The following is a 27,174-nucleotide window of genomic DNA, read 5'->3' on the forward strand; positions in this document are numbered from 1 at the left end:
CCATGACTAGATTGTGCATTAAAGCAGATTACCCCTTCAGTGACAAATACTGAAAAGGTTTACAAAATTGGTGGCAAGATGTGGAACCATTGTTGCCCATGGGGGCAGATCGTCAACAGGCAGTATGCACAGCCAAAATTGGCTGTGTAATACTCATGAACAGCACCTTAAATTGAAACTGCATTATTTAACTTACCCGACCAAATTCATAGAAATGTAGTTAGAGGCACTCATCGAAGCAAGTCTAAGGGGTAGATCTGTTCTACGCATCTATTCAGTTTGAGTCTTTGTACACCAGTGTCAGACAATATCACAGCGGGTTAAGTGGTACAAACAGTATCTACACCACTGTCACAAAACAATAAGCTAGCTGAATTTCTCCCTGAAAACCGCTGGGCCGTCAACAGTCCTACTTATCAGGACTCAACTTAATTTGATCAAGCCACATGTAGCAAATAACCATCCATTTTTTGTTTAACAAAAACTCAACTTGCTGGGCCCAGTTAGGTCTCAGATTAAAGTTTAAGAAACGAGAAAGGAGTTTTCACTTGTTTTATTATTAAACAACTCCGCAGTGCAGTATGAGGACTCATACCACCAGACAGAGCTAGAGGACACGGCATTTAGGCCGTCTCTTCCTTGGCAATGCGGTCCTTCTTGAGTGGTCCCTGTAGACAGAAAGGACAAGTGGTCAGTGACGATGCATATACAGAGTTTAATAAGCAACCTCTAGGCCATCTGTGGCTCCAGGGGTGATGTTCCCAGAGAGTGAACAGGGAACAGCAAAAAAATGACGCCGCTCCCCTGCCTCACTGAAGTTTGATCTAGCACCTGAATGGAACCCAAATTCATACCAAGAGTGAACCAGGTTACGATAAGTGCACTACGGGCATAGGGGACTGAGCTGCAATGCCGGTTGTATGTGAATTAGGGTGGGTCCACTACATAGATGCAGGGGACTTGTGAAACAGAGGGAAGACAAGGGAAGAGACAAGTGAATGTCATGGAAACTGAACGCACCATGAACGCCTTCTTTTCCTCCACTGTCTGGAAGCGGCCGTGGCCAAACTTGGAGGTGGTGTCGATGAACTTCAGGTCGATCTTCTCCGTGGCGCGACGGCTCGACTGCACCAACAGAGACTGAAAACAGAAGTTTTTTATTATTATTTAAGATTAATTCCTTTAACAGGACATACAAGGCAACAATATTAAGTGCGTTGTCCATCTGGTATGAAACAAATGCCGTAGAGTCAGTATACATCAGAACTATACATGCAACAAGGACAGCACACAGCCATTCCTTCAGTCGGCCCAGGGAGGGAACTACCCATATTAAATATCTACCTATTCAGTTTATCCAACTTATAAGTACCTAAATCCCAACTGACAATGCATTGGAATAAACGTGTATAAGACGGAATTGCCTTGTTCCTCACCTTGCGCAGGGTTAGCACCCTCTTCTTGACTCCAATCGTGCAGCCCTTCAGCATGACAAAGTCATTGGTCACCTCTCCGTAGTGGACGAAGCCTCCCAAAGGGGTGATGCTCTTGTTGGACAGATCGTACTCAGTGGCAGCGTTGTTCTTCACCAGCTTGCCGTCCTTGGTGTGGTAGCCCTGGCCTATCTTGTAGATCTTCTTGTTGATCTCTGTGCGGTGGTGGTAGCCCTTCTGACCAGCGCGGGCCACAGAGAAGGCCACACGGGAGGGATGCCAGGCACCGATACAGGCCACCTTACGCAGACCACGATGGGTCTTACGGGGGAGCTTCTTTGTGTGCCAACGGCTGGTGACACCTAACGGGGAAATTTCAATGTTTAGTACCTGAGGACTTGGCATGAATAACTGAAGCTTGGTTAACCTGTTTAGGATAGGGGGCAGTATTGACACGGCTGGATAAAAAAACATACCCGATTTAATCTGGTTACCACTCCTACCCAGTAACTAGAATATGCATATACTTATTACATATGGATAGAAAACACCCAAAATTTTCTAAAACTGTTTGAATGGTGTCTGTGAGTATAACAGAACTCAAATGGCAGGTCAAAACCTGAGAGATTCCTTTACAGGAAGTGGCCTGTCTGACCATTTCTTGAACTTCTTTTCCATCTCTATCATTTACTAAGGATCTCTGCTCTAACGTGACACTTCCCACGTCGTCCATAGGCGCTCAGAGCCCGGGAAAAAACAGAATGTCGTCATTCCAGCCCCAGGCTGAAACACATTATCGCCTTTCTCAAGTGGCCGATCAAGGGACACTGGGCTTATGCTCGTGACCCCGACCGCCCCCGCCTTTGGGATTTTTTCCTCTGTTTGCCGAAAAGGAGATTCCCTGTCGGAATATTATCGCTTTTCTACGAGAAAAATGTCGTAAAAATTGATTTTAAACAGCGGTTGACATGCTTCGAAGTACAGTAATGGAATACTTAGAATTTTATTGTCACGAATTGCGCCATGCGCGCGACACTTCTTTACTATTTCTGATAGTGTCTGGAACGCACGAACAAAACGCCGCTATTCGGATATAACGATGGATTATTTTGGACCAAACCAACATTTGTTATTTAAGTAGCAGTCCTGGGTGTGCATTCTGACGAAGACAACAAAAGGTAATCAAACTTTTATAATAGTATATATGATTATGGTGAGTGCTAAACTTGCCGGGTGTCTAAATAGCGAGCCCGTGATGCCTGGGCTATGTACTTAGAATATTGCAAAATGTGCTTTCACCAAAAAGCTATTTTAAAATCGGACATATCGAGTGCATAGAGGAGGTCTGTATCTATAATTCTTAAAATAATTGTTATGCTTTTTGTGAACGTTTATCGTGAGTAATTTAGTAAAATGTTAGCGAATTCCCCGGAAGTTTGCGGGGGGGTATGCTAGTTCTGAACGTCACATGCTAATGTAAAAAGCTGGTTTTTGATATAAATATGAACTTGATTGAACAAAACATGCATGTATTGTATAACATAATGTCCTAGGGTTGTCATCTGATGAAGATCATCAAAGGTGAGTGCTGCATTTAGCTGTCTTCTGGGTTTTGGTGACATATGCTGGCTTGAAAAATGGGTGTCTGATTATTTCTGGCTTGGTACTCTGCTGACATAATCTAATGTTTTGCTTTCGTTGTAAAGCCTTTTTGAAATCGGACAGTGTGGTTAGATTAACGAGAGTCTTGTCTTTAAATGGCTGTAAAATAGTCATATGTTTGAGAAATTGAAGTAATAGGATTTTTAAGGTTTTGAAAATCGCGCCACAGGCTGGCAGTGGCTGTTACGTAGGTGGGACGAATTCGTCCCGCCTAGCCTAGAGAGGTTAACTACATGGTCATTAGTGGGTTGTGGTCTCAGAAGGAAGGCAGCATGGAATGTATCCTCATGCGTGTCGGACGCCATGCCTGACGCAGTGTTCCGTGGTCTCATCACAGACACAAACCTTTGTATCCGTGACCCTTTGTGACACCGATGACGTCGATCATCTCATCCTGGGTGAAGACGTTGGTGATGGGGATAGACTGCTCCAGCCTCTCACGGGCCCAGTCCACCTTGTCAGAGATGGAGCCTCCATTGAGCTGCACCTCCATCAGGTGGGACTTCTTCTGCCTCAGGGGCAGCAGCCTCATCTGGAGGGGGAGGAGAGAGGCAGGTGAGCCTGCTAGTCCTGGGACAAGGACCAGTATAGCTGGTACAAACACTATGTATTCAACCCAAAACTGGGTTAAAATGTGATTCTAGGGACATTGTCTCAGAAGGAAGGCAGCATGGAATGTATCCTCATGTGTGTCGGACGTCATGCCTGACGCAGTGTTCCGTGGTCTCATCACAGACAGTCAGAGGGAGATCTGATTCATTAAAACTACGGGGCATTGCAGGGAGCGTATTCTATCCTGCTCAGACTCACCTGCGTGTGGGCGATGATGCGGACGACCTGGCAGTACTTCTTCATGGAGGCGAAGTCCTTCTCCAGCTGCTTCTTGCCCTCGTCATCCTGCCACTTCTTACAGTACTTTGTGAAGGCCTTCTTCTTGGACTTGTACCTGAGAGCATGCAGCGTGACCGAGGGTAGGGGAGAAGAGGCACACGGGTTGGCACAGGTCCTTCATAACCCCAGGGGGCCAGCGGAAGAACACTGCACTCAGCTGCTCGCCCAGCCTTCACAGGGGCGAAGGGGGCAGTTACAGCTTCAGAAGGGGTTTCGGCTCATGGCGCGGTTTCTAAGAAGCACTTTCCACCGGCCAGAGGAGCCCGGAGCTCATCAGGCCACGAGGGACCCGAGCGGAGCTGCCACCAGTGGGGGCACCGGATGTTAAGACTCGCTCAGTAAAACACTACATGTTTTATACGTCGAGCAACATCATGCTTCAAAGCGTCTATCTAAACGTAATTACACACTACATTCAACCAATAGTTAAAATGTTTTTGTAAATGTCTATTATTTTTCATGTGTGTAATGACTCACCAGTTCCTGTAGAAACGACGCTTGCACTCGTCACTGATGTGCTCAGCGAAGATGGTCTTGAAGGAGCGCAGGCCACGGGGGGTCTCGACATAGCCCACAACACCCACCACAACCATGGGAGGAGTCTCCACAATGGTCACAGCCTCAACCACTTCCTTCTTGTTCACCTCTGTAGGAAAATAGTAGTCAGGTATAAACGTTTGTAATACAGGAGTTCCACAGTAGACTTAAATTGCAAAATGTCAATGCTCATTGACTGCGCTCAGTGCTCGACATTCATCAAGGGTTAGACCCAATATGTCCGCCCGTCGAGGGGATCATCATAGGCAGAAAAAAATAAGACAAACTACAGTACTGCAAGAGCGAACCTAATATGTCTCGGTTATGTATTCATAAATCTCACAACAATAGTCACCCAGTCAATTAAACTAACAAAACTGCATGAAGCCAAATACTCACTTGAGCCAGGTCTGTCGACTTCACGCACGATGTGAGTCATGCCAGCCTTGTAGCCAAGGAAGGCAGTCAAGTGGACTGGCTTGCTGGGGTCATCCTTGGGGAAGCTCTTCACCTTACCACGGTGACGTCTGCTCCTCTTACGGGGCAGAAAGCCCAAGGATCCGTGGCGGGGAGCAGAAAATTTACGGTGGGACTGTAAGACAAAGCAATTCAGCACATTGTCCATGAGGCATACAAAACGATATGAACGCACGCCAGTCAGTATGTCACAACTCGACATTGAACAGGAACAGCACGAGGCCAACCATTCTGTCCGCCCGTCGAGGGAATCGTCTCCCATATTCAATGATTTGTACCTATTGGATGTTTAATCAATAACCGGAGTAGCAACCTCATTAAATAAATCCCAACTGACGATGTAAACAGAGTCTTGGAATAAACATGTAACGTTAGAGGTTCGGAGGACCTCGACTAGCTACTGTTGTCGGGCTAATGGGTGTCAGGCCTCATAAGGTAAAGTCCGTTAACCGTAGAAACTTAACTAGCACGTTCTCAGTTTTAAACAAGTTTGATTGTGAACTAACGTTACAAAATGTTTATTTAAAATGGATTTTAGTAACGAAGCATGCTAGGCCTCAGTGTTTCAGCCATTTTAAACTACCAGTATGCCAACGATTACAGCATACATTCATTCTGTAATAATCTAAGACCATGTTATTATGGTAAGGTCTAACATCATACAACTGTACTAATTACAGATAGACATATCTTACCTATTGACTTAGAGGGGGAACAGATAAGGATTGCGAAGATGTAAAACGGATTGAAAACGCAAGTCTCAAATAAGAACCACGAACTCACCATTTTGCCTCAGCGCCGATTGAAAGAGGCCTACGGAAGAGGGAGGTTTGGTATTTATACAAGGACGTGACCCGTCACGTGATTAACATCGCCAACCAGCATTATGGTTCCGCCTTCCTGCTGTATAAAGGCTTACACTAGAATTGTAGATTTTGAGCAACAAGGCAAAAACTCTTGTGATTGGTGCAACACCTTTTTTATTTTACAACTGTCCATCTCAACTTGTTCTCAACTAGCCTACCTGGTTAAATAAAGGTGAAAAAAAAAACATTTCAAATGTCTTTGAATCCAATTAGGCATTCTGTTAGATGATCTGTATCCCTCTGACTGAAACAAAATAAATTAAAAAAAACGCGTAAAACCAGTCACAGCATATAAAACATTCTATACATCCATGTAAGGTACACAAGAAATAATAAACACACAAATTGAAGATCAAGGTCGTTGAAGAGAAGGTCTTGATTGAATGGATTACTTTGCATGCAGTTTTTTAGGGTTGTTGTTAGAAGTGTTCTCTCAGGTATGAACAGCAGGGGGCTGTACTAGCAAAGATGAACACCTTTTAGCGTGCAAGGAAAGCATGCTAAAGTCTGAATAAGCCTTAGGTCACAGGGCCGTTCCCCCACAGTTCTGAATTTAACTAATGGACACATTCATGGATACACGTATGACAGTGTTCACAGTTGTAGGAGTAGCCTCCCTGTGGGCCAATAGAAAGGGCTAGAAAACAGACAAAAAAAGCCCATTCCTCATGTCTTTGCCTTTGTCTGAATTGAGAGACAGACTCCTCCAGTGTGATTTGAAGCTCAGGTTTCTAGGTGCAAAGTCTTAACCAGGAGCAGTCTTGCACAGTGTGCATGTGAGCGTGCATTGGCAGCTGCTAATAGTCTCTTCCCATTCTGCCCCAGAAGAAGGCAGCCAACCCTGCTTCTCCACACATACAGCCCCTCAGCAGGCCTGTTGCTCCCGGTCAAGGTTCATCTTCTGGAAGAAGATCTTCCCAAACTCATAGGTGCTGATCATGACAGCACAGGCTGGGGCCACTTTGATCACCCTGGGTAGGAAACCTGAGGGGGATAAAGAGACACAATTTACCTGATTTAGTCCTCCATTCAGACTGCGTACTATACCAGCGCTTCAGGCATTGCAAATATATACTTTTTATATATCCTTTTGGACTTACCCGCAAAGAGCCCCCTGTATCCCGATTCAGCCCAAATTCCCCTCATGATATGCCATGTGGATGTGGGATTCTTCACAGGGACTGGGAGGAAGGGGAGAAAGACAGCAATTTAGTGGGCAATCCTACGTTCTATCAGAGAGGATAAAATACGATATCAGACGTGAATGTCCATATGGGTACATAAGACCCAGTAATTACACACCTCCCAGTGTCTCCATCTCTCCCAGTTGGACCTGTCTCCGCGTCTTCACCACGTCAAAAGGCAGGGTCATGATGGCAGCCACCTGGGACAGAAGACAATAGACACACTCTCTATAAGCAATACCCAGCGAAATCAACAGCAAAACCCAGCGAAATCAACAGCAATACCCAGCGAAATCAACAGCAATACCCAGTGAAATCAACATAACTTACCCCCTGATCTATTGATCAGCAGTACGTTATGTAACTAGACAGGCTTTAACCAGGGATCCACCTGTTATCAATTATCAACAGTCTAATGGTTGTCACAATAACACAGCAATTCTCTATTTCTTTCTGGTGTCAACACAACCCTTATAATAACTCATGAGGACTGTAGAACTGCCATGATTTGACAGGGAACTTCCTGTTTTACTACAGATCTAGGCTAAGTAAGTGTGTCCACTTCTCTCACATATGAGAGAATCTCTCTAAACAAACATAGGCCTGTTTTCAGCAGGGAGAGGCATTTGGTTTTATTTATCATGGCCTCTTTCTGTCATAAATACAAATAACATCTGGGTTACAACTGGCTTTCCTTTCCTGGTGAGAGAGAGCACACTGAAATCTTATCCATATTTGTCAATGATCTACCTACAATAAAACACACCTCTGCCTCACTTACAATAAACTGAAAAGAATAGGAGCGGGAAAAAAATTGTTTGACTATTTAACTGTATACACCTTGCAATGTACAAACCATCCATCATCTTCATGAAATCTAATAGAACACATCTGCTTTACATTGTAAATTCCCAGTAGATGTATTAATGAGATACTCACAGCTCCAGAGATGGCCCCTGCTGTGAAGCTGATGGAGAAGGTGGCCTGAGACACATCGTACTGATCACAAAGCTGGGCCTTCACCAGCTCATAGTTGAACCAGTACAGGGCTGCACACACAGACACAGAAAAACAGTCAGGTTGAAAAGTCACTGAGAAACATTATCACACCGAAGATAGTATTTATTATTCACCCACACAGGCGATCTTCATTATGTAACCCCCAACTTCTATCAACCAGTCCAACTAAGCCCTAGCAGTGACAGATAGATGGTTAGTGACATAACGTCCATGGAGGTGAAGTCTCACCTGAGAAGGGGACGTCTCGTAGGACGGTGGGTCCCCAGCCCCTCCACAGGGACAGCCAGCCATCCTGGGCAACACTAGAGCGGATACACACCCTCAGCTCGCTGTAGGTCAGCTTCTGGGACTGCATCTTGGTACGCACCAGCTCTAATGGGCTGATCACACTCACTGCTCCCACTGGAGAACACAGAGACGGGGGAGTCAACGGAAGAGGGGCAGCAACAAACACAATATGTTACAGAAGGGAAAAATGTAATAATGGCATTATTATACATCTACATTCTTAGTGTGGTGTGTGACAACTGAACTGTATCATAATCAAGACTTAATCAATTTACAGACATTGTGACCCCCCTCCCATGTAGTCCACTTACGTCTAGCGAGACCCCCTGCCACCAGGGGGATGTAGTTGCCTTGGAACCCCATGCCGTAGCGCAGTAAGTCTCTGAGCTGGTCATAGCAGGTGAAGTAGATGACCGTGGCAGGCACCGCCATCACCCTGTACACAAACAGGAAGAGACTGTCAATCTCAAAGCTCTGCAAGCTGTTACATGATTAGGTGCAAAACAACACACTGATATTGAAACCATAAAGTCATAGTTCTGAGTTTCTCTTTTATACAATCAAGGACTGATCGCTCTTGTTACCGTTCTTCATTACAAATACATGTACTTGAAATACCCGAGTGACTCACAGCGTGGGAGGCAGCCCGCGCCACAGAGACCTGACCCCCTCGTTGCGCGTGATCTTCACAAAAGCATCCTGAGAAAAAAAAAAACCACACCGTGTTTGTCCTGGGGAACTGTGGAGTTCCAAAAAAATACAAACATTTGGGACTTCAAAAGACAGGTCGTTCCCCATCCAGTGCTTTAATGATGTCAAACCAGGTGATGTGGTGCTGTGTTGGTGGGAGCGAATAAGAGGGTTCTGAGTCTCTTACCAGGGTGCCACTGAAGTGGGTTGGTGTTTTGTACCAGCTGGTGCAGCTGGCCCCATACTGACACACATAGATGTGATCCATCAGGCCATTACAATACAGGAGGCACTTCCCTGAGAGACAAAACACAAGAACAGGGTCACCAAAACATAACCATACTGGTTAATACGTTACTATATGAGACATGAAGCTCTACTTCTATCTAGACTATAGATCGGTAAATGTGAACCTACTGGGAGTAATGCCAAACGTTGGCGTCTCTGTAGGGCACGCATTCATGTGTAATTACAGTATGTCCGTTTGATACATCTATAGCTTCTAGTTCTATGTCAAATTAATGGATATTCAATAGTTCTATAAAATAATGACATTGTTAAAGTATTTATTTTTTTCCAGTTTGTTTTTCAGTCAATAGTTTAACTTATATTGATGTGAGGGTGTCCATGACAGAGGTTAGATAAGCTATTAATAACAGAGGTAATGGCAATGACCGGTCAGACAGACACTGGGGACGATAACACCAAGGCTGCTCTAGCCAAGGCCTGCTCTGGACTACTAGTGTTTGCCTTATTTTAGGTATTGTCAAATGGTCAATCCAAGGCAAAGGATTTGAGGAGAAAATCTATAAACAAACAAACGAGCTCCTCTAGTAATAGAAAATGACATAGTAAAATGGGTGTTATACAGTATAACCTATGAACTACTTGTTTGTTTCTTTGAGATTCGTAAACACAAATACCACAAAGCACAATTTGATACCCGGTAGCTATGAATCACGTTGAATTCTTTCAAGTACCAGAAAACACTCATTGTTACCACATCCTTTCGTTGTGAAGTTCAATATGCTCATACTAACTAGCTGGTTGCACTATCTGGGCTAATTTTCCTTAGTTTTCTTTATAAAATGTTCAGAAAGAGTCATGGTGTAGCTGAGAGAGAGAGCCAAGGCTGTAGCCCATATAATCATTCAGCTGAGAGTATGAGGGTGCACTGAGGAAGAGTATGAGGGCGCACTGAGGAAGAGTATGAAGTTACATTTTTTGACAGAGGGTACACATATAATTGCCAAAGACTTCAAAATCAATTTGCTCAGACTATGGTTAAAGTGCATTTGTTTTCCCAGGAAACCCAGTTTGTTAGTAGGTCATATTGGCAGAGCAGTGCCAGATAGGCACATGTAGTCAGTCAGACTGGGCAAAGTCTGGGCATGCAGCGAGCGGCGCCGGAGGGTTATACTCACATTTGGAGGGGCGGATTACACCACTCCATGAAGCAGAGTCAGCAGCTAAAGCTATGAAACAAAGCAAAGAGAGAGAGATAGAAACACAGAGGTGGAGAGACAATGAAAGAGCACAAGACACACAAAATAAGCATTTGAGCAGAGAAAAGCTAAAGCATGCCTCACATTCCACTAAATGTAGCCTGACATGGCTGCCGAAGGTCAACATTGCCGACATAAGGACTTCTAAACCCCCTTTACCTCAACCCCTCTTCTATTATTTAGGCTTAGGGAGCAGATGGGCAAGAGGCTGAATGTAGTCTCTCACAGGGAAACTGATGACAGTGCAGTTGAGTTTTCTTTTAATTTAATTTATAAATGTTTTATTTAAAAAGGCAAGTCAGTTAAGAACAAATTCTTATTTACAATGACGGCCTAGGAACAGTGGCTTGTTCAGGAGCAGAACAACAGATTTGTACCACGTCAGCTCGGGGATTCGATCTAGCAACCTTTCGGTTACTGGCCCAATGCGCTAACCACTAGGCTACCTGGGTGGGGAGTGGGGACATAAACATCTAATTCTCAGGCTATCCCCGCAATGGTAAGAAGCAATATGCAGACTCATCGTATAAGCAGTGAATGTTATCTGTTAGTGTTCTACCTTGATAGAATGGTGTTTTTTGGGCCTGCAGCCTTATCTTCACCACGTCCAGTGGTGTGACTGTGAAAGAGAGACAGAGTCAATTATACTGATCTATTTACACCCATCATGGGCCTCGTCAATGAGGAACATGTGCATACACGAGTGTGAGCGTGTGTGGTGCAGTGTGTGTGTGGATCTTGGAAAATGGAATAGTGTTCTACAAGAACGGTGTCTTCTCTGAAAAAAAATCTGTGGGGGCAGGGGTGTTCCTACACATAAGGCTTGGACACTTGTTCCACAGGCTTTGGAGTCTGGTCAGACTAGCCAGACCTCAACCTGTACAACCAGACTGGAGTGGAGCTCAGATGGACACAGGCTGACACACAAACTGAACCAGTGACGCTGATGCAGTTGTGGCAGACTCTTGTGTTGTCGTGGAGGCTTTGGTCACCCATGATGGAATATTTCATCCTAGTTCTACAGTTGCCATGGCACCTAGTGGCAGGCTAGGCAGAGAGCTCATGTAAATTCTGTACATTTTAATAACATTTAATCGTTTTTATACAAATACTTTTTACAAACATTTTATTTTTCAACAGCTAAAAGAGTGCCAATCAAGTCTTGATATCATGAATCGTAATCCTTCCCGTAACCTGATGAAAAACAGCGTGGTCAACAAGCTAGCTAATTCTGAGACAGTATCTATTATAGCTTTGTTACAATTGACAGTTACAGCTGATTTCAGTACTGTATATCAATTCACTCTCCTTTAATAGGTTTACCTCCAATGTACTCACATCCGACCTTACCCTTGTCTGTACACTATGCCTTGAATCTATGCTATCGTGCCCAGAAACCTGCTCCTTTTACTCTCTGTTCCAAACGTGCTAGACGGCCAGATCGAATAGCCTTTAGCCGTACCCTTATCCTACTTCTCCTTTGCTCCTCTGGTGATGTGGAGGTTAATCCAGGTCCTGCAGTGCCTAGCTCCACTCCCACTCCCCAGGTGCTCTCATTTGTTGACTTCTGTAACAGTAAAAGGCTTGGTTTCATGCATGTTAACATTAGAAGCCTACTCCCTAAGTTTGTTTTACTCACTGCTTTAGCACACTCTGCTAACCCGGATGTCTTAGCCATGTCAGAATCCTGGCTTAGGAAAACCACCAAAAACCCTGAAATCTCCATTGCTAACTATAACATTTTCCGCCAAGATAGAACTGCCAAAGGGGTCGGTGTTGCAATCTATTGCAAAGATAGCCTGCATAGTTCTGTATTACTATCCAAGTCTGTACCCAAACAATTCGAGCTTCTACTTCTAAAAATTCACCTTTCCAGAAACAAGTCTCTCACTGTTGCCGCTTGCTATAGACCTCCCTCTGCCCCCAGCTGTGCGCTCGATACCATATGTGAATTGATTGCCCCCCATCTATCTTCTGAGCTCGTGCTACTAGGTGACCTAAACTGGGACATGCTTAACACCCCGGCCATCCTACAATCTAAGCTTGATGCCCTCAATCTCACACAAATTATCAAATGAACCTACCAGGTACAACCCCAAATCCGTAAACACGGGCACCCTCATAGATGTCATCCTAACTAACTCGCCCTCCAAATACACTTCTGCTGTTTTCAATCAAGATCTCAGCGATCACTGCCTCATTGCCTGCATCCGTAATGGGTCTGCGACCAAACGACCGCCCCTCATCACTGTCAAACGCTCCCTAAAACAATTCTGCGAGCAGGCCTTTCTAATCAACCTGGCCGGGTATCCTAGGAAACACTGTTACCACCGATAAATCCACTATAATTGAGAATTTCATAAGCATTACTCTACGGCTGGCCATGCTTTCCACCTGGCTACCCCTACCCCGGTCAACTGCCCGGCACCCTCCACAGCAACCCGCCGAAGCCCCCACCATTTCTCCTTCACCGAAATCCAGATAGCTGATGTTCTGAAAGAGCTGCAAAATCTGGACCCATACAAATCAGCCGGGCAAGACAATCTGGACCCTCTCTTTCTAAAATTATCTGCCGAAATTGTTGCAACCCCTATTACTAGCCTGTTCAACCTCTTTCGTATCGTCTGAGATTCCCAAAAATTGGAAAGCTGTCACGGTCATCCCCCTCTTCAAAGGGGGTGACACTCTAGACCCAAACTGCTACAGACCTATATCTATCCTACCCTGTCTTTCTAAGGTCTTCGAAAGCCAAGTTAACAAACAGATTACCGACCATTTCGAATCCCACCGTACCTTCTCCACTATGCAATCTGGTTTCAGAGCTGGTCATGGGTGCACCTCAGCCACGCTCAAGGTCCTAAACAACATTATAACCGCCATCGATAAGAGACATTACTGTGCAGCCGTATTCATCGACCTGGCCAAGGCTTTCGGCTCTGTCAATCACCACATTCTTATTCACAGACTCGACAGCCTTGGTTTCTCAAATGATTGCCTCGCCTGGTTTACCAACTACTTCTCTGATAGAGTTCAGTGTGTCAAATCGGAGGGCCTGTTGTCCGGACCTCTGGCAGTCTCTATGGGTGTGCCACAGGGTTCAATTCTCGGGCCAACTCTTCTCTGTGTACATCAATGATGTTGCTCTTGCTGCTGGTGATTCTCTGATCCACCTCTACGCAGACGACACCATTCTGTATACTTCTGGCCCCTCTTTGGACACTGTGTTAACTAACTTCCAGACGAGCTTCAATGCCATACAACTCTCCTTCCGTGGCCTCCAACTGCTCTTAAACGCAGGTAAAACTAAATGCATACTATTCAATCGATCACTGCCCGCACCTGCTCGCCCGTACAGCATCACTATTCTGGACGGCTCTGACTTAGAATACGTGGACAACTACAAATAGACTGTAAACTCTCCTTCCAGACTCACATTAAGCATCTCCAATCCAAAATTAAATCTAGAATCGGCTTCCTATATCGCAACAAAGCATCCTTCACTCATGCTGCCAAACACACCCTCGTAAAACTGACCATCCTACCGATCCTCGACTTCAGTGATGTCATCTATAAAATAGCCTCCAACACTCTACTCAACAAACTGGATGTAGTCTATCACAGTGCCATCTGTTTTGTCACCAAAGCCCCATACACTACCCACCATTGCAACCTGTACGCTCTCGTTGGTTGGCCCTCGCTTCATACTCGTCGCCAAACCCACTGGCTACAAGTTATCTACAAGTCTCTGCTAGGTAAAGCCCCACCTTATCTCAGCTCACTGGTCACCATAGCTGCACCCACTCGTAGCATGCGCTTCAGCAGGTATATCTCACTGCTCACCCCCAAAGCCAATTCCTCCTTTGGCCGCCTTTCCTTCCAGTTCTCTGCTGCCAATGACTGGAACAAACTGCAAAAATCTCTGAAGCTGGAGACTAATATCTCCCTCACTAGCTTTAAGCACCAGCTGTCAGAGCAGCTCACAGATCACTGCACCTGTACATAGCCCATCTGTAAACAGCCCATCTATCTACCTACCTCATCCCCATACTGTATTTATTTATTTATCTTGCTCCTTTGCACCCCAGTATCTCTACTTGCACATTAATCTTCTGCACATCTACCATTCCAGTGTTTAATTGCTATATTGTAATTACTTCGCCACCATGGCCATTTTATTGCCTTAACTTACCTAATTTGCACTCACTGTATATAGACTTTTTGTTTTCTTTTGTTCTACTGTATAATTGACTATGTTTTGTTTGTTCCATGTGTAACTCTGTTGTTGTACGTGTCGAATTGCTACGCTTTATCTTGGCCAGGTCGCAGTTGCAAATGAGAACTTGTTCTCAACTAGCCTACCTGATTAAATAAAGGTGAAATAAAAAATATATTTGTCATCTGATTTATTTGTTTTAGTGTCTGAATTGTTTAATCTCACTTTTCGCCACCAGCTCCTGATATCAGGGCATAAAATCTATAATCTTTCTCCTGAATTTGCCTGGTGCACATGCGCACTAGGTCCGAGCTCATTTTCCCTGGCTAAACTAGCTGGCTACTGAACTATGCTAGTTTTTGTCCTCATTGCCAAACTTCAGAAATACTACACCCTCAACTTCAAAACTCCTTTGCTACAATAGTTATAATTTGCTGGAAAGAAACTTACATTAAAAAAATAAAAAATTGAACAGTCATGACTGGTTTGTGAAATCTGTCGTAAGACGGTGGAGAAGGATATCATTGCTACTTAAAACGGACCCAACATCAGTTTTCAGATTCATGGGCGTCATTGGCGTAGGGTTAGCTGGACGTTTCTAACTGGTCTTGGAACTGTGACAGCCAGATATGTACACAGTCTTGTACCTTTACCCTTTATTTACACTGACTTTCATTGATTAAATCGGACTTCTCTGATATTATTTAGTGTTTTTTACACTGTTCAAAATTGTCAGAAAAATTATTTATAATAATAACTCTCCTATTTCTGGAACTCCTTATTGTTATCATTACTATTATTATAATCATCATAATAATAATAATAATAATAATAAGTAATGACATAATTAGTAGGCTTAGAATAGCAGCCTTGTATAACCACCATCGAGCTGTAGGCCTAAGACCACATCCTGTGTACTGTAACTTTCTTAGGCCTATATTTCAATAGTTATATAGGCTACTGCATCAATCAAGTCATTAATTTGTTCGTTCCATTATACAGCATACGAGACATTCATGAAGGCCAGCATCCTGGAGTCGCCTCATCACTGTTGACATTGAGACTGGTGTTTTACAGGCACTATTTAATGACGCTGCCAGCTGAGGACTAGTTGTGCACCAGGGCCTCCTACTCCTCTTTCTATTCTGGTTAGAGACAGTTTGTTCTGTGAATGGAGTAGAACACAGCATTGTATGAGATCTTCAGTTTCTTGGCAATTTCTCGCAGGGAATAGTCTTCATTTCTCAGAACAAGAATAGACTGATGGGTTTCAGAAGAAAGGTCTTTGTTTCTGGACATTTTGAGCCTGTAATCGAACCCACAAATGCTGATGCTCCAGATACTAAACTAGTCTAAAGGCCAGTTTTATTGCTTCTTTAAATCAGACCAACAGTTTCATAATTGCAAAAAAGGGTTTTCTAATGATCAATTAGCCTTTTAAAATGATAAACTTGGATTGGCTAACACAATGTGCCATTGGAACACAGGAGTGATGGTTGCTGATAATGGGCCTCTGTACGCCTACATAGATTTTCCTTTTTTTTTTTTATCTGCTGTTTCCAGCTACAATAGCCATTCACAACATTAATGTCTACACTGTATTTCTGATCAATTTGATGTTATTTTAAATGGACCAAAACAAATAGGGCTTTTCTTTCAAAAAGTGACCCAAAACTTTTAAACGGTAGTGTGTGTGTGTGTGTATATAAACTCTCAAACGTCCTCTCACTGTCAACTGCGTTTATTTTCAGCAAACCTAAACATGTGTAAATATTTGTTTATGAACATAAGATTCAACAACTGAGACACAAACTGAACAAGTTCCACAGACATGTGACTAACAGAAATGAAATGTGTCCCTGGACAAAGGGGGGGGGGGGGTCAAAATCAAAAATAAGTCAGTATCTGGTGTGGCCACCAGCTGCATTAAGAACTGCAGTGCATCTCCTCCTCATGGACTGTACCAGATTTGCCAAATCTTGCTGTGAGATGCTACCCCACTCTTCCTCCAAGGCACCTGCAAGTTCCCGGACATTTCTGGGGGGGGGGGGGAATGGCCCTAGCCCTCACCCTCCGATCCAACAGGTCCCAGACGTGCTCAATGGGATTGAGATCTGGGCTCTTCGCTGGCCATAGCAGAACACTGACATTCCTGTCTTGCAGGAAATCACACACAGAACAAGCAGTATGGCTGGTGGCATTGTCATGCTGGAGGGTCATGTCAGAATGAGCCTGCAGGAAGTGTACCACATGAGGGAGGAGGATGTCTTCCCTGTAACGCACAGCGTTGAGATTGCCTGCAATGACAACAAGCTCAGTCCGATGATGCTGTGACACACCGCCCCAGACCATGACGGACCCTGCAACTCGATCCCGCTCCAGAGTACAGGCCTCGGTGTAACACTCATTCCTTCGACAATAAACGTGAATCTGACCATCACCCCTGGTGAGACAAAACCGCGACTCGTCAGCGAAGAGCACTTTTTGCCAGTCCTGTCCAGCGATGGTGGGTTTGTGCCCATAGGCAACGTTGTTGCCGGTGAGGTCTGATGAGGACCTGCCTTACAACAGGCCTACAAGCCCTCAGTCCAGCCTCTCTCAGTCTATTGCGACAGTCTGAGCACTGATGGAGGGATTGTGCGTTCCTGGTGTAACTCGGGCAGTTGATGCCATCTTGTACCTGTCCCACAGGTGTGATGTTCGGATGTACCGATCCTGTGCAGGTGCTGTTACACGTGGTCTGCCACTGCGAGGACAATCAGCTGTCCGTCCTGTCTCCCTGTAGCACTGTCTTAGGCGTCTCACAGTACAGACATTGCAATTTATTCCCCTGGCCACATCTGCAGTCCTCATGCCTCCTTGCAGCATGCCTAAGGCACGTTCACGCAGATGAGCAGGGACCCTGGGCAGCTTTCTTTTGGTGTTTTTCAGAGTCAGTAGAAAGGCCTCTTTAGTGTCTTAAGTTTGCATAACTGTGACCTTAATTGCCTACCGCCTGTAAGCTGTTAGTGTCTTAACGACCGTTCCACAGGTGCATGTTCATTAATTGTTTATGGTTCATTAAAAAAGCATGGGAAACAGTGTTTAAACCTTTTAGAATGAAGATCTGTGAAGTTACTTGGATCTTTACGAATTATCTTTGAAAGACAGGGTCCTGAAAAAGGGACGTTTCTTTTTTTTGCTGAGATACATATTTAAACTCAGTTTCACAATTCCTGACATTTAATCCTAGTAAAGATTCCCTGTCTTAGGTCAGTTAGGATCACCACTTAATTTTAACTATGTGAAATGTCAGAATAATAGTAGAGAGAATGATTTATTTCCGCTTTTATTTCTTTCATCACATTCCCAGTGGGTCAGAAGTTTACATACACTCAATTATTATTTGTTAGCATTGACTTTAAACTGTTTAACTTGGGTCAAACGTTTCAGGTAGCCTTCCACAAGCTTCCCACAATACATTGGGTGAATTTTGGCCCATTCCTCCTGACTGAGTCAGGTTTCTAGGCATCCTTGCTCACACGCTTTTTCAGTTCTGCGCACAAATGTTCTATGGGATTGAGGTCAGGGCTTTGTGATGGCCACTAAAATACCTTGACTTTGTTGTCCTGTTCTATTTTTGTTTTATCAGACCAGAGGACATTTCTCCAAAAAGTACGATCTTTGTCCCCATGTGCAGTTGCAAACCGTAGTCTGGCTTTTTATGGCGGTTTTGGAGCAGTGGCTTCTTCCTTGCTGAGCAGCCTTTCAGGTTATATCAATATAGGAGTCGTTTTACTGTGGATATAGATACTTTTGTACCTGTTTCCTCCAGCATCTTCACAAGGTCCTTTGCTGTTGTTCTGGGATTGATTTGCACTTTTCGCACCAAAGTACGTTCATCTCTAGGAGACAGAATGCATCTCCTTCCTGAGCGATATGATGGCTGCGTGGTCCCATGGTGTTTATACTTGCGTACTGTTGTTTGTACAGATGAACGTGGTACCTTCAGGCGTTTGGAAATTGCTCCCAAGGATGAACCAGACTTGTGGAGGTCTACAATTTTTTTCTGAGGTCTTGGCTGATTTCTTTTGATTTTCCCATAATGTCAAGCAAAGAGGCACTGAGTTTGAAGGTAGGCCTTGAAATACATCCACAGGTACACCTCCAATTGACTCAAATTATGTCAATTAGCCTATCAGAAGCTTCTAAAGCAATGACATAATTTCTGGGAATTTTCCAAGCTGTTTAAAGGCACAGTCAACTTAGTGTATGTAAACTTCTGACCCACTGGAAATGTGATATAGTGAATTATAAGTGAAATAATCTGTCTGTAAACAATTGTTGGAAAAATTACTTGTTTCATGCACAAAGTAGATGTCCTAACCGACTTGCCAAAACTATAGTCTGTTAACAAGATATTTGTGCAGTGGTTGAAAAACGAGTTTTAATGACTCCAACCTAAGTGTACGTAAACTTCCGACTTCAACTGTAGCAAAATCGTATCTATTTTTGCTAACTTTCTATACAAATTTATTGGAGTGAGAATTTCTTTCTTTCTGGATTTGTATACCGAGTATGTCCACATCCCCAACAGACCATTTTCTTGGTAAACTACACTGTAATGTAAAAGTATAATTTTTTTGTGACCCAATAAGTAATATAGTACACTTATCAGAATTTGGTATTAATCCAGAGAAGTTAGCAAAAGTATCTAGATCCTCTCGGAGGCTGTGGAGGGATTCTAATTGTGGTTTTAAAAGAAAACATGAATCGTCAGCGTAAAATGACACCTTTGTTTTTAAGCCAGGGATTTCTAATCCCTAAATATTATTGTTGGATCTAATTTTAACAGCTTACATTTCGATGGCAATAATAAATAGATATACTGAGTGGACAACCTTGTTTTACTCCTCTTGACATGGCTACAACTTTCTGAGATGTAGCCATTATTTACTATTTTACACCTAGGGTTAGTATACATAACATAAATCCATTTTATAAGAGACTCTCCAAAATTGAAATATTCTAGGCATTTATATATAAACTCCAGTCGTACTTTATCAAAAGCCTTTTAAAAATCAGCTATGGAAACCAGGCATGGTTTCCCCGATATTTCATAGTATTCTATTGTTTCCAGTACTTGTCTTATATTATCTCCAATGTATCGTCCATGTAAAAAAACCTGTCTGATTAAGATGAATAATATCTGACAATTCCTTTTTAATTCTATGCGCCAAGCATTTAGCTAAGAAAGTAATCAAGACGACTAGCTTGATTAAGCCTCCGCCATGTATTTCTCACTAGGTCAGGGTATATAAGCCTCCATATATCCATGACATTCATGATTTCCTTAAGTGCCTGAGGGTGATAGTTTGTAGTGTGATTTCCTTTACGTTCCATAGAGGTATTTAAAATCGTATTAAAATCCCCCACCATAATAATAGAGTCTAGTGTTGCTTGTAGAGTTGATACATTCTTATATCTGTTTATTGTCCAATAACATATTTAAAATAATCCATCTACCTTGATAATCTGTTTGGACGATGTGCACATTTGGATCAAAATGACTGTTAATTAATATCATCACCCCTTTTGAATTTCTTTGCCCATGGAAGAAATACAGTGGAAGTCAGAAGTTTACATACACTTAGGTTGGAGTCATTAAAACTTGTTTTTCAACCACCACAAATTTCTTGTTAAACTATATCGTTTTGGCAAGTCGGTTAGGACATCTACTTTGTACATGACAAGTCATTTTTCCAACAATTGTTTACAGACAGATTATTTCACTGTATCACAATTCCAGTGGGTCAGAAGTTTACATACACTGAGTTGACTGTGCCTTTAAACAGATCGGAAAATTCCCGGAAATGATGTCATGGCTTTAGAAGCTTCCGACAGGCTAATTGACATCATTTGAGTCACTTGGAGGTGTACCTGTGGATGTATTTCAAGGCCTACCTTCAAACTCAGTGCCTCTTTGCTTGACATTATGGGAAAATCAAAATAAATCAGCCAAGACCTCACTGGTCTTGGTTGCACATGGGGACAAAGATCGTACTTTTTGGAGAAATGTCCTCTGGTCTGATGAAACAAAAATAGAACTGTTTGACCATAATGACCATTGTTATGTTTGGAGGAAAAAGGGGGAGGCTTGCAAGCCGAAGAACACCATCCCAACTGTGAAGCACGGGGGTGGCAGCATCATGTTGTGGGGGTGCTTTGCTGCAGGAGGGACTTGTGCACTTCACAAAATAGATGGCATCATGAGGATGGAAAATGATGTGGCTATATTGAAGCAACATCTCAAGACATCAGTCAGGAAGTTAAAGCTTGGTCGCAAATGAGTCTTCCAAATGGACAATGACCCTAAGTATACTTCCAAAGTTGTGGCAAAATGGCCTAAGGACAACAAAGTCAAGGTATTGGAGTGGCCATCACAAAGCCCTGACCTCAATCCTATAGAACATTTGTGGGCAGAACTGAAAAAGCGTGTGCGAGCAAGGAGGCCTACAAACCTGACTCAGTTACACCAGCTCTGTCAAGAGGAATGGGCCAGAATTCACCCAACTTATTGTGGGAAGCTTGTGGTAGGCTACCCGAAACATTTGACCCAAGTTAAACAATTTAAAGGCAATGCTACCTAATACTAATTGAGTGTATGTAAACTTCTGACACACTGGGAATGTGATGAAAGAAATAAAAGCTGAAATAAATCACTCTCTCTACTATTATTCTGACATTTCACATTCTTAAAATAAAGTGGTGATCCTAACTGACCTAAGACAGGGAATTCTTACTAGGATTAAATGTCAGGAATTGTGAAAAACTGAGTTTAAATGTACTTGGCTAAGGTGTATGTAAACTTCCGACTTCAACTGTATATATAAGTTTGATAATTATATAGACCTGATCATCTGTTGAAGAAATTGACCAACACTGACTAGTTCAAGTATATCCAGTTTGTCATTTATTGATTTTAACAGATCGGTTTTGTCCTTTACCATTCCCGGTGGTGAAAATATTAAATCGTCTGTGTCTGTAGGAGAGTCACGTTTTCGTTTTGAAATAGGTTCCCCTGTCTTACTCTCTGCCATGTTTGGGTGTTGGTTGTTTTCATCATATTTGTTGATACATTTCTCTAGTCTTATGATATGATTTGTTTTGTTATCCAGATTGAAGGTTATTACCCACCAGATTGTGTAGTGCTAATATTTAGTCTAACTTACCGATTTTTAATATTACGTTTTTATCTTGAGGTGGTCTACGTAGCTGTGTTCAGTCCACCATCTTGGTGTTTGCAATCTGTGCTTTTACTGGTTCCCTTAAATTTCCCTAGGTAGGTTTATTTATTTATTTATTGGCAGAGAGAGGACATGTTTGTTGTTGTGCCCCTTTATTGGACATTGATCTTACCGAACACTGATGTGAGCAGCGCCCCAGTGCCAGAGGCCAGCATCTGCTGCACTGGAGTGATCCCAGCCGAGGGGGTAACAACAGGCCGCTCCCCCATCCTGACCACCTGAGACAGGCAGGGAGACAGAAAACACCAACTTTAACCACAATACTCAAATGTCATTGTGCTACTTTAATTTTCTCTTCTAATGAGAGGCTAGTTAGAGCTTGACAGATTCCATTATATGTGAACTAAACAAGGCTGTTGGGGAGTGCCTCTGCTTTGAGCTAGGCTATACTATGTCAAACTGTGCCTGATTACTGAGACAGAATACAGAATGTCCTCAGGGCAAGACGGCAAGAGTGGTCACTGCCTGGACAACAGCATGGCTATTGTAAAGCTTGAGCTTAGCCTAACCCCAGGCTCCTGCATATTATCCAAACGTGTGTCTTAGGGGTCCTTGAATCGCCAACAGCCATTACTAGTCCAAATGACAAACAGCTTGTTATTCAGGAGTCTATTTCTAAGGGATAGTGACTAGACGTACAGTAGCCTCGTTCATGTGGGATAGGAGGGGTTATAATAGAGAGCTTGACACACTAAGATAAGGTATCTGTTGTGGGCACGTCTCCTCTCTCCTAGCTACTGCACCCAGTTCTCAAACCCCACACACTCCCACAACACCTCACTGATACAATAGCACGTCTGGTGACATAAACTACTATCCACAGAAGATTGACTAAGCCCACATTCAATACAGACAGCGAGGGGGATTAGAACCTGGCAAATTGAAAATGGGTGACAACAAATGTGTTTACTAAGATAAATTAATAATTGGCAGATTATGAATGCAAGAGTCTAGAAAGCAACAAGAGAGAACATCTACCTCTCTCTTTCCAGTACCACTAACATAGCTCTGTAAAGGGCTAATCGTTTCTCGCGTAGATGTATAAACATTTCTAGCCCAGTTCTTGATCAGAGGGAGCCATCTCAAGCATATGATTGAATGTGTTGCTGAATGTGTTTGTGCACTGCAGAGGAACTGAGCACTTATCAAGCCATGCCGAATGTCTCGTACTGCTGGCTTGCAGGCAGACGATCACGTTCCAATTTCCCTGGCTATCACCTCCCCCTACAGCAGCTGACTGTGGCAGTATTACCCTAAAACAAATCCCACCATATCCCGACCCTCAGCAAAAATATGAACACAGGCCAGGAACTGATTCCTACATTTACAACATTATCTAGGCTAATTTCACAGAATTAAGACAGCATTGGTTATAGCAAGTTGTTAAGAGTAAAAATTATAACAAATACTTCCTCTATGGCTCATGCATCTGATTATTATGCATAATATTTCTAATCCATGTGCTTCATCAATCTTGCCCTGTGTTGTGTGATAAATGGCAGGGTCATTCCTACAATGGTGCCTTTTCTGTCCCCAGGAAATATAACTTCTTATTTTCTGTAAAAGGTGGATTCCAAAAGGCTTTAAATATAAGGTCAGCTGTCCTTTACCTTAAACTCAAAAATATTTTCTGTGGATGTAGGCATTTTTACCATGTCCCCAGGTGTTACTCATCAACTTCCACGAGAAATATGCCATAAAATAAATAAATAAAATCTTTCTTCATTATTTTATAATCCTAGTTAAATTCTCTCAACAATAATGTTTTCTTCATGATTATTGTATTTATTATTTTATTTAAGATTATGTGTGTCCCTGATATCACTTTCCACCCTGTTAGTTGCTCCCAAGTAGCACAGCAGTTCTAAGGCACTGCATCTGGGGCAGCAGGTAGCCTAGTTGTTAGAGTGTTGGGCCAGTAACCGAAAGGTTGCTAGATCGAATCCCCGAGCTGACAAGGTAAAAATCTGTTGTTCAGCCACTGACCAAGGTAGTAAACCCACTGTTCCTAGGCCATCATTGTAAATAATAATTTGTTCTTAACTGACTTGCCTAGTTAAATAAAATAAAACTCTCAGTGCTAGAAGCATCACTACTGACCCTGGTTCAATTCCAGGCTGTATCACAACCGGCCGTGTTTTGGAGTCCCATAGGGTAGCGCACAATTGGCCCAGCGTCGTTAGGGTTTGGCTATCATTGTAAATACGAATTTCTTCTTAACTGACTTGTTTAGTTAAATAAACATAAAATAAATAGCTTGTTGTAATTCTCCATTTAAGAAAACAACCCCTTCCTACAATACATTCAGGAAGTGTAATTTCTTTGGTGGGAAAACAAATGCCTGACAGCTTGAAAGACATTTTGGACACTACAGTGAAACTGGTTAACTTTGTTAAAGCAAGGCCCCTGAACTCTCATGTATTTTTTGCAATATGCAATGACATGGGCAGAGACCACGTAATGCTTTTATAACATACAGAAGTGTGCTGGTTATCAAGGGGCAAAGTATTGAAAAAAATAAATAATTGAGAGATAAACTTAAAGTTCTTTACTGAGCATAATTTTCACTTATCTGACCGCTTGCATGGTGAGTTTCTCACACGGCTGACCTATCTGGGTGATGTTTTTTCTCACCTGAATGATCTGAATCTAGGATTACAGGGACTCTCTGCAACTATATTCAATGTGCGGGACAAAATTGAAGCTATGATTAAGAAGTTGGAGCTCTTCTCTGTCTGCATTAACAAGGACAACACAGGTCTTTACATCATTGTATGATTTTTTTGTGTACAAATGAACTCAAGCTTACGGACAATGTCAAATGTGAAATAGCGAAGCACCTGAGTGAGTTGGGTGCGCAATTATGCAGGTACTTTCCCAAAACAGATGACACAAAAAAATTGATTCGTTATCCATTTCATGCCCTGCCTCCAGTCCACTTACCGATATCTGAACAAGAGAGCCTCATCGAAATTGAAGATTTCTGGATAGGGCTGTGCTCAGAGTATCCTGCCTTGGCAAATCGTGCTGTTAAGACACTGATGCCCTTTGCAACCACATACCTATGTGAGAGTGGATTCTCGGCCCTCACCAGCATGAAAACTAAATACAGGCACAGACTGTATGTGGAAAATGATGTAAGACTGAGACTCTCTCCAATACAACATTGCAGAGTTATGTGCATCCTTTCAAGCACAACCTTCTCATTAACCTGTGGTGAGTTATTTACAATTTTCAATTAACAAATAAGGTTTTATATGTAAGATGGTTAAATAAAGAGATCAATTATATTATTATTTGTGCCCTGGTCCTATAAGAGCTCTTTGTCACTTCCCACAAGCCGGGTTGTGACAAAAACTCACACTCATTCTTATGTTTAATAAATGTATTGTATAGTGTTTGTGTGGCAGGCTTACAATGATGGCAAAAAACAACATTGTAGAGTGCGCTGACCCTGGTGCTAGAGGGGGTACGCAGCTGGAGGTTGAATGTTTGAAGGGGTACGGGACTATAATAAGTTTGGGAACCACTGTGTTAGTTCACTCACTCACAGACCTATGACTAATTTAGTCTTTACATTTCAACCCTGTTAGGATTATGCACATACCAGATTGGAAAATGCACCTCAAAAAATATAAGTGCCTGAGTTTGATCAATAGTGTAACGACCCTGGGTTTATAAGCGCGGACATCGACTCTGCCGGACGAGCATGCTTTTGCGGCACAGTCGATAGCGCGCCGGACTTCGTGCTTGAAGGTCGAGGGTTCGAGACCTGCTCCCTGCTTGCTGTTTCATTACATTGGTGTCAGAAGTGATCGGACCTTGCATCCACGACAGTGCGTGTGCTTGGCCGGTGAGCGGGTTCCTGTAAGACCCCAGGGTCGTCACAATATGTTTTTCTTAAAGTCAAACACGTCCTTTTTCTGATAGAAAAAAATAGATACTTTATTTCCCCAAAAGTTATTTGGTCCAAAAGGCACCGCTCAGTAGGAATGACCCTGCTAAAGTTATATTCTGGTGCAGGACAACGAACTATAGCTAGCTAAGTAACTAATATTGCACTGTACTGCATCTCATGTTTGCACTACATGCACATCTACAAAGACACTTTGTGACATCTCCACCCAGTCAGCGAATCTGACCTTGTAGCCTTGTTGGCGTGGTGATGTAATGATGATGAACGACTAACACGGACATGTTGTGCTCAAATGTTGTTGTTTTTTAAATACAAAAATTAAAACATGTTGTCGTGCTCCTTTCTCAATTATATAACACTCACAAAACATTTGTTGTGGAGCCTACCTAGGTAACGTTAGCTAGACATGAGCGATCGTGCATGTACAATAGAGTAGCTAATCTAATGGCAAAACAGGAACACATGCCAGCTCTCCCCAATTCAAGATGCTTGATAGCTAAGGCTAGCTAGCTGACTAAATATCGCAAAACAGAAGATAAACATGTCAAAGCTTGATACTCACCTCTAGTTTATAGCTTAGCTATAAGGGTATCTATCTGCGTTGTGAATTTGATGGGATTTCATGGCATGTTGCCTGTTTCCCTAAGTGTTGAATGGACATGCTGTCCATAGCCGTGAGCTGCTGTTAGCTAACTTGACAAAGCTATGGAGCTGGTAAGAACAAGCAAAACAACCCGATTCATCTGTCGTGACAAGACACGCCTTCAATTCATCTGACCACGGTTCTTGCTTGGTGCCTGGTAATTCTTCTTCTTCCCATGCAAAAAGAAATTGAACTATATTATAAGACAATTAAATACTCTGCCAACAAAAAAGCTGTTAGAATTATAAATGTGCGTCTTCCCCTCCCGACTTGCCTCTGTACTTGAAATAAATCTCTGCACCATCACTGTCCACATAAGGTTTGTTGCCTCTGCCTTGCTCATAGTAAACTACAACATCAACATTCCCACTACTAAGTGCTTGTTTAGCCAGTCCATCAACTGCCTCGTTCTCCTCCACCCCCACATGGGCTGGGACCCAAGTAAATCTTATCTGTATACCCATCTGTCTAATCCTGCCATGGGTTTGTAGAACCTCATTAAGCAGGTATTTTCTGCTACGTGACCTAAAAGACTGGAGACTCATCAACACTGCACATGAATC

General features: G+C 42.9%; 2 protein-coding genes and 3 non-coding genes across 13 annotated transcripts; all 5 read right to left on the reverse strand.

Moving 5' to 3' along the window:
* Positions 1-538: 538 nt before the first annotated feature.
* rpl3 (ribosomal protein L3) lies at positions 539-5,903 on the reverse strand. Its single transcript, XM_014193861.2, has 8 exons — positions 5,784-5,903; positions 4,923-5,115; positions 4,464-4,632; positions 3,906-4,041; positions 3,441-3,627; positions 1,437-1,795; positions 1,021-1,140; positions 539-668 (listed from the first exon to the last, which is right to left on the reverse strand). The coding sequence occupies exons 1-8, from the start codon at positions 5,784-5,786 to the stop codon at positions 624-626; spliced, it is 1,212 nt and encodes a 403-aa protein (XP_014049336.1). The 5' UTR covers positions 5,787-5,903; the 3' UTR covers positions 539-623.
* Positions 754-884, reverse strand: LOC123741961 (small nucleolar RNA SNORA54). Its single transcript, XR_006769484.1, has one exon. It is a non-coding gene; the product is annotated as a small nucleolar RNA SNORA54 (small nucleolar RNA).
* LOC123741970 (small nucleolar RNA U83B) lies at positions 3,345-3,437 on the reverse strand. Its single transcript, XR_006769492.1, has one exon. It is a non-coding gene; the product is annotated as a small nucleolar RNA U83B (small nucleolar RNA).
* On the reverse strand, positions 3,743-3,836 carry LOC123741971 (small nucleolar RNA U83B). The gene has a single exon (XR_006769493.1). It is a non-coding gene; the product is annotated as a small nucleolar RNA U83B (small nucleolar RNA).
* Positions 5,904-5,963: 60 nt separating the features above from the next.
* Positions 5,964-26,780, reverse strand: slc25a39 (solute carrier family 25 member 39). 9 transcript variants are annotated; one of them, XM_082971542.1, is made up of 13 exons: positions 26,531-26,780; positions 22,165-22,270; positions 12,016-12,120; positions 11,113-11,172; positions 10,473-10,523; positions 9,236-9,345; positions 8,990-9,057; positions 8,670-8,794; positions 8,299-8,472; positions 7,990-8,099; positions 7,169-7,250; positions 6,967-7,047; positions 5,964-6,850 (listed from the first exon to the last, which is right to left on the reverse strand). In XM_082971542.1, exons 6-13 carry the CDS (start codon positions 9,314-9,316, stop codon positions 6,732-6,734), a joined length of 840 nt encoding a protein of 279 aa, XP_082827668.1. In that variant the 5' UTR covers positions 9,317-9,345; positions 10,473-10,523; positions 11,113-11,172; positions 12,016-12,120; positions 22,165-22,270; positions 26,531-26,780; the 3' UTR covers positions 5,964-6,731. The 9 variants fall into 9 exon arrangements, with proteins under 9 accessions (XP_082827668.1, XP_014049337.1, XP_082827676.1 ...); XM_014193862.3 differs by lacking the exon at positions 12,016-12,120 and having other exon boundaries at positions 26,531-26,743; XM_082971550.1 differs by lacking the exon at positions 22,165-22,270 and having other exon boundaries at positions 26,531-26,669.
* Positions 26,781-27,174: the final 394 nt, after the last annotated feature.

The sequence above is a fragment of the Salmo salar genome, chromosome 03, assembly GCF_965601325.2.
Source record: "Salmo salar chromosome 03, fSalSal1, whole genome shotgun sequence".
In the NCBI taxonomy this organism is placed as follows: Eukaryota; Metazoa; Chordata; class Actinopteri; order Salmoniformes; family Salmonidae; genus Salmo; species Salmo salar.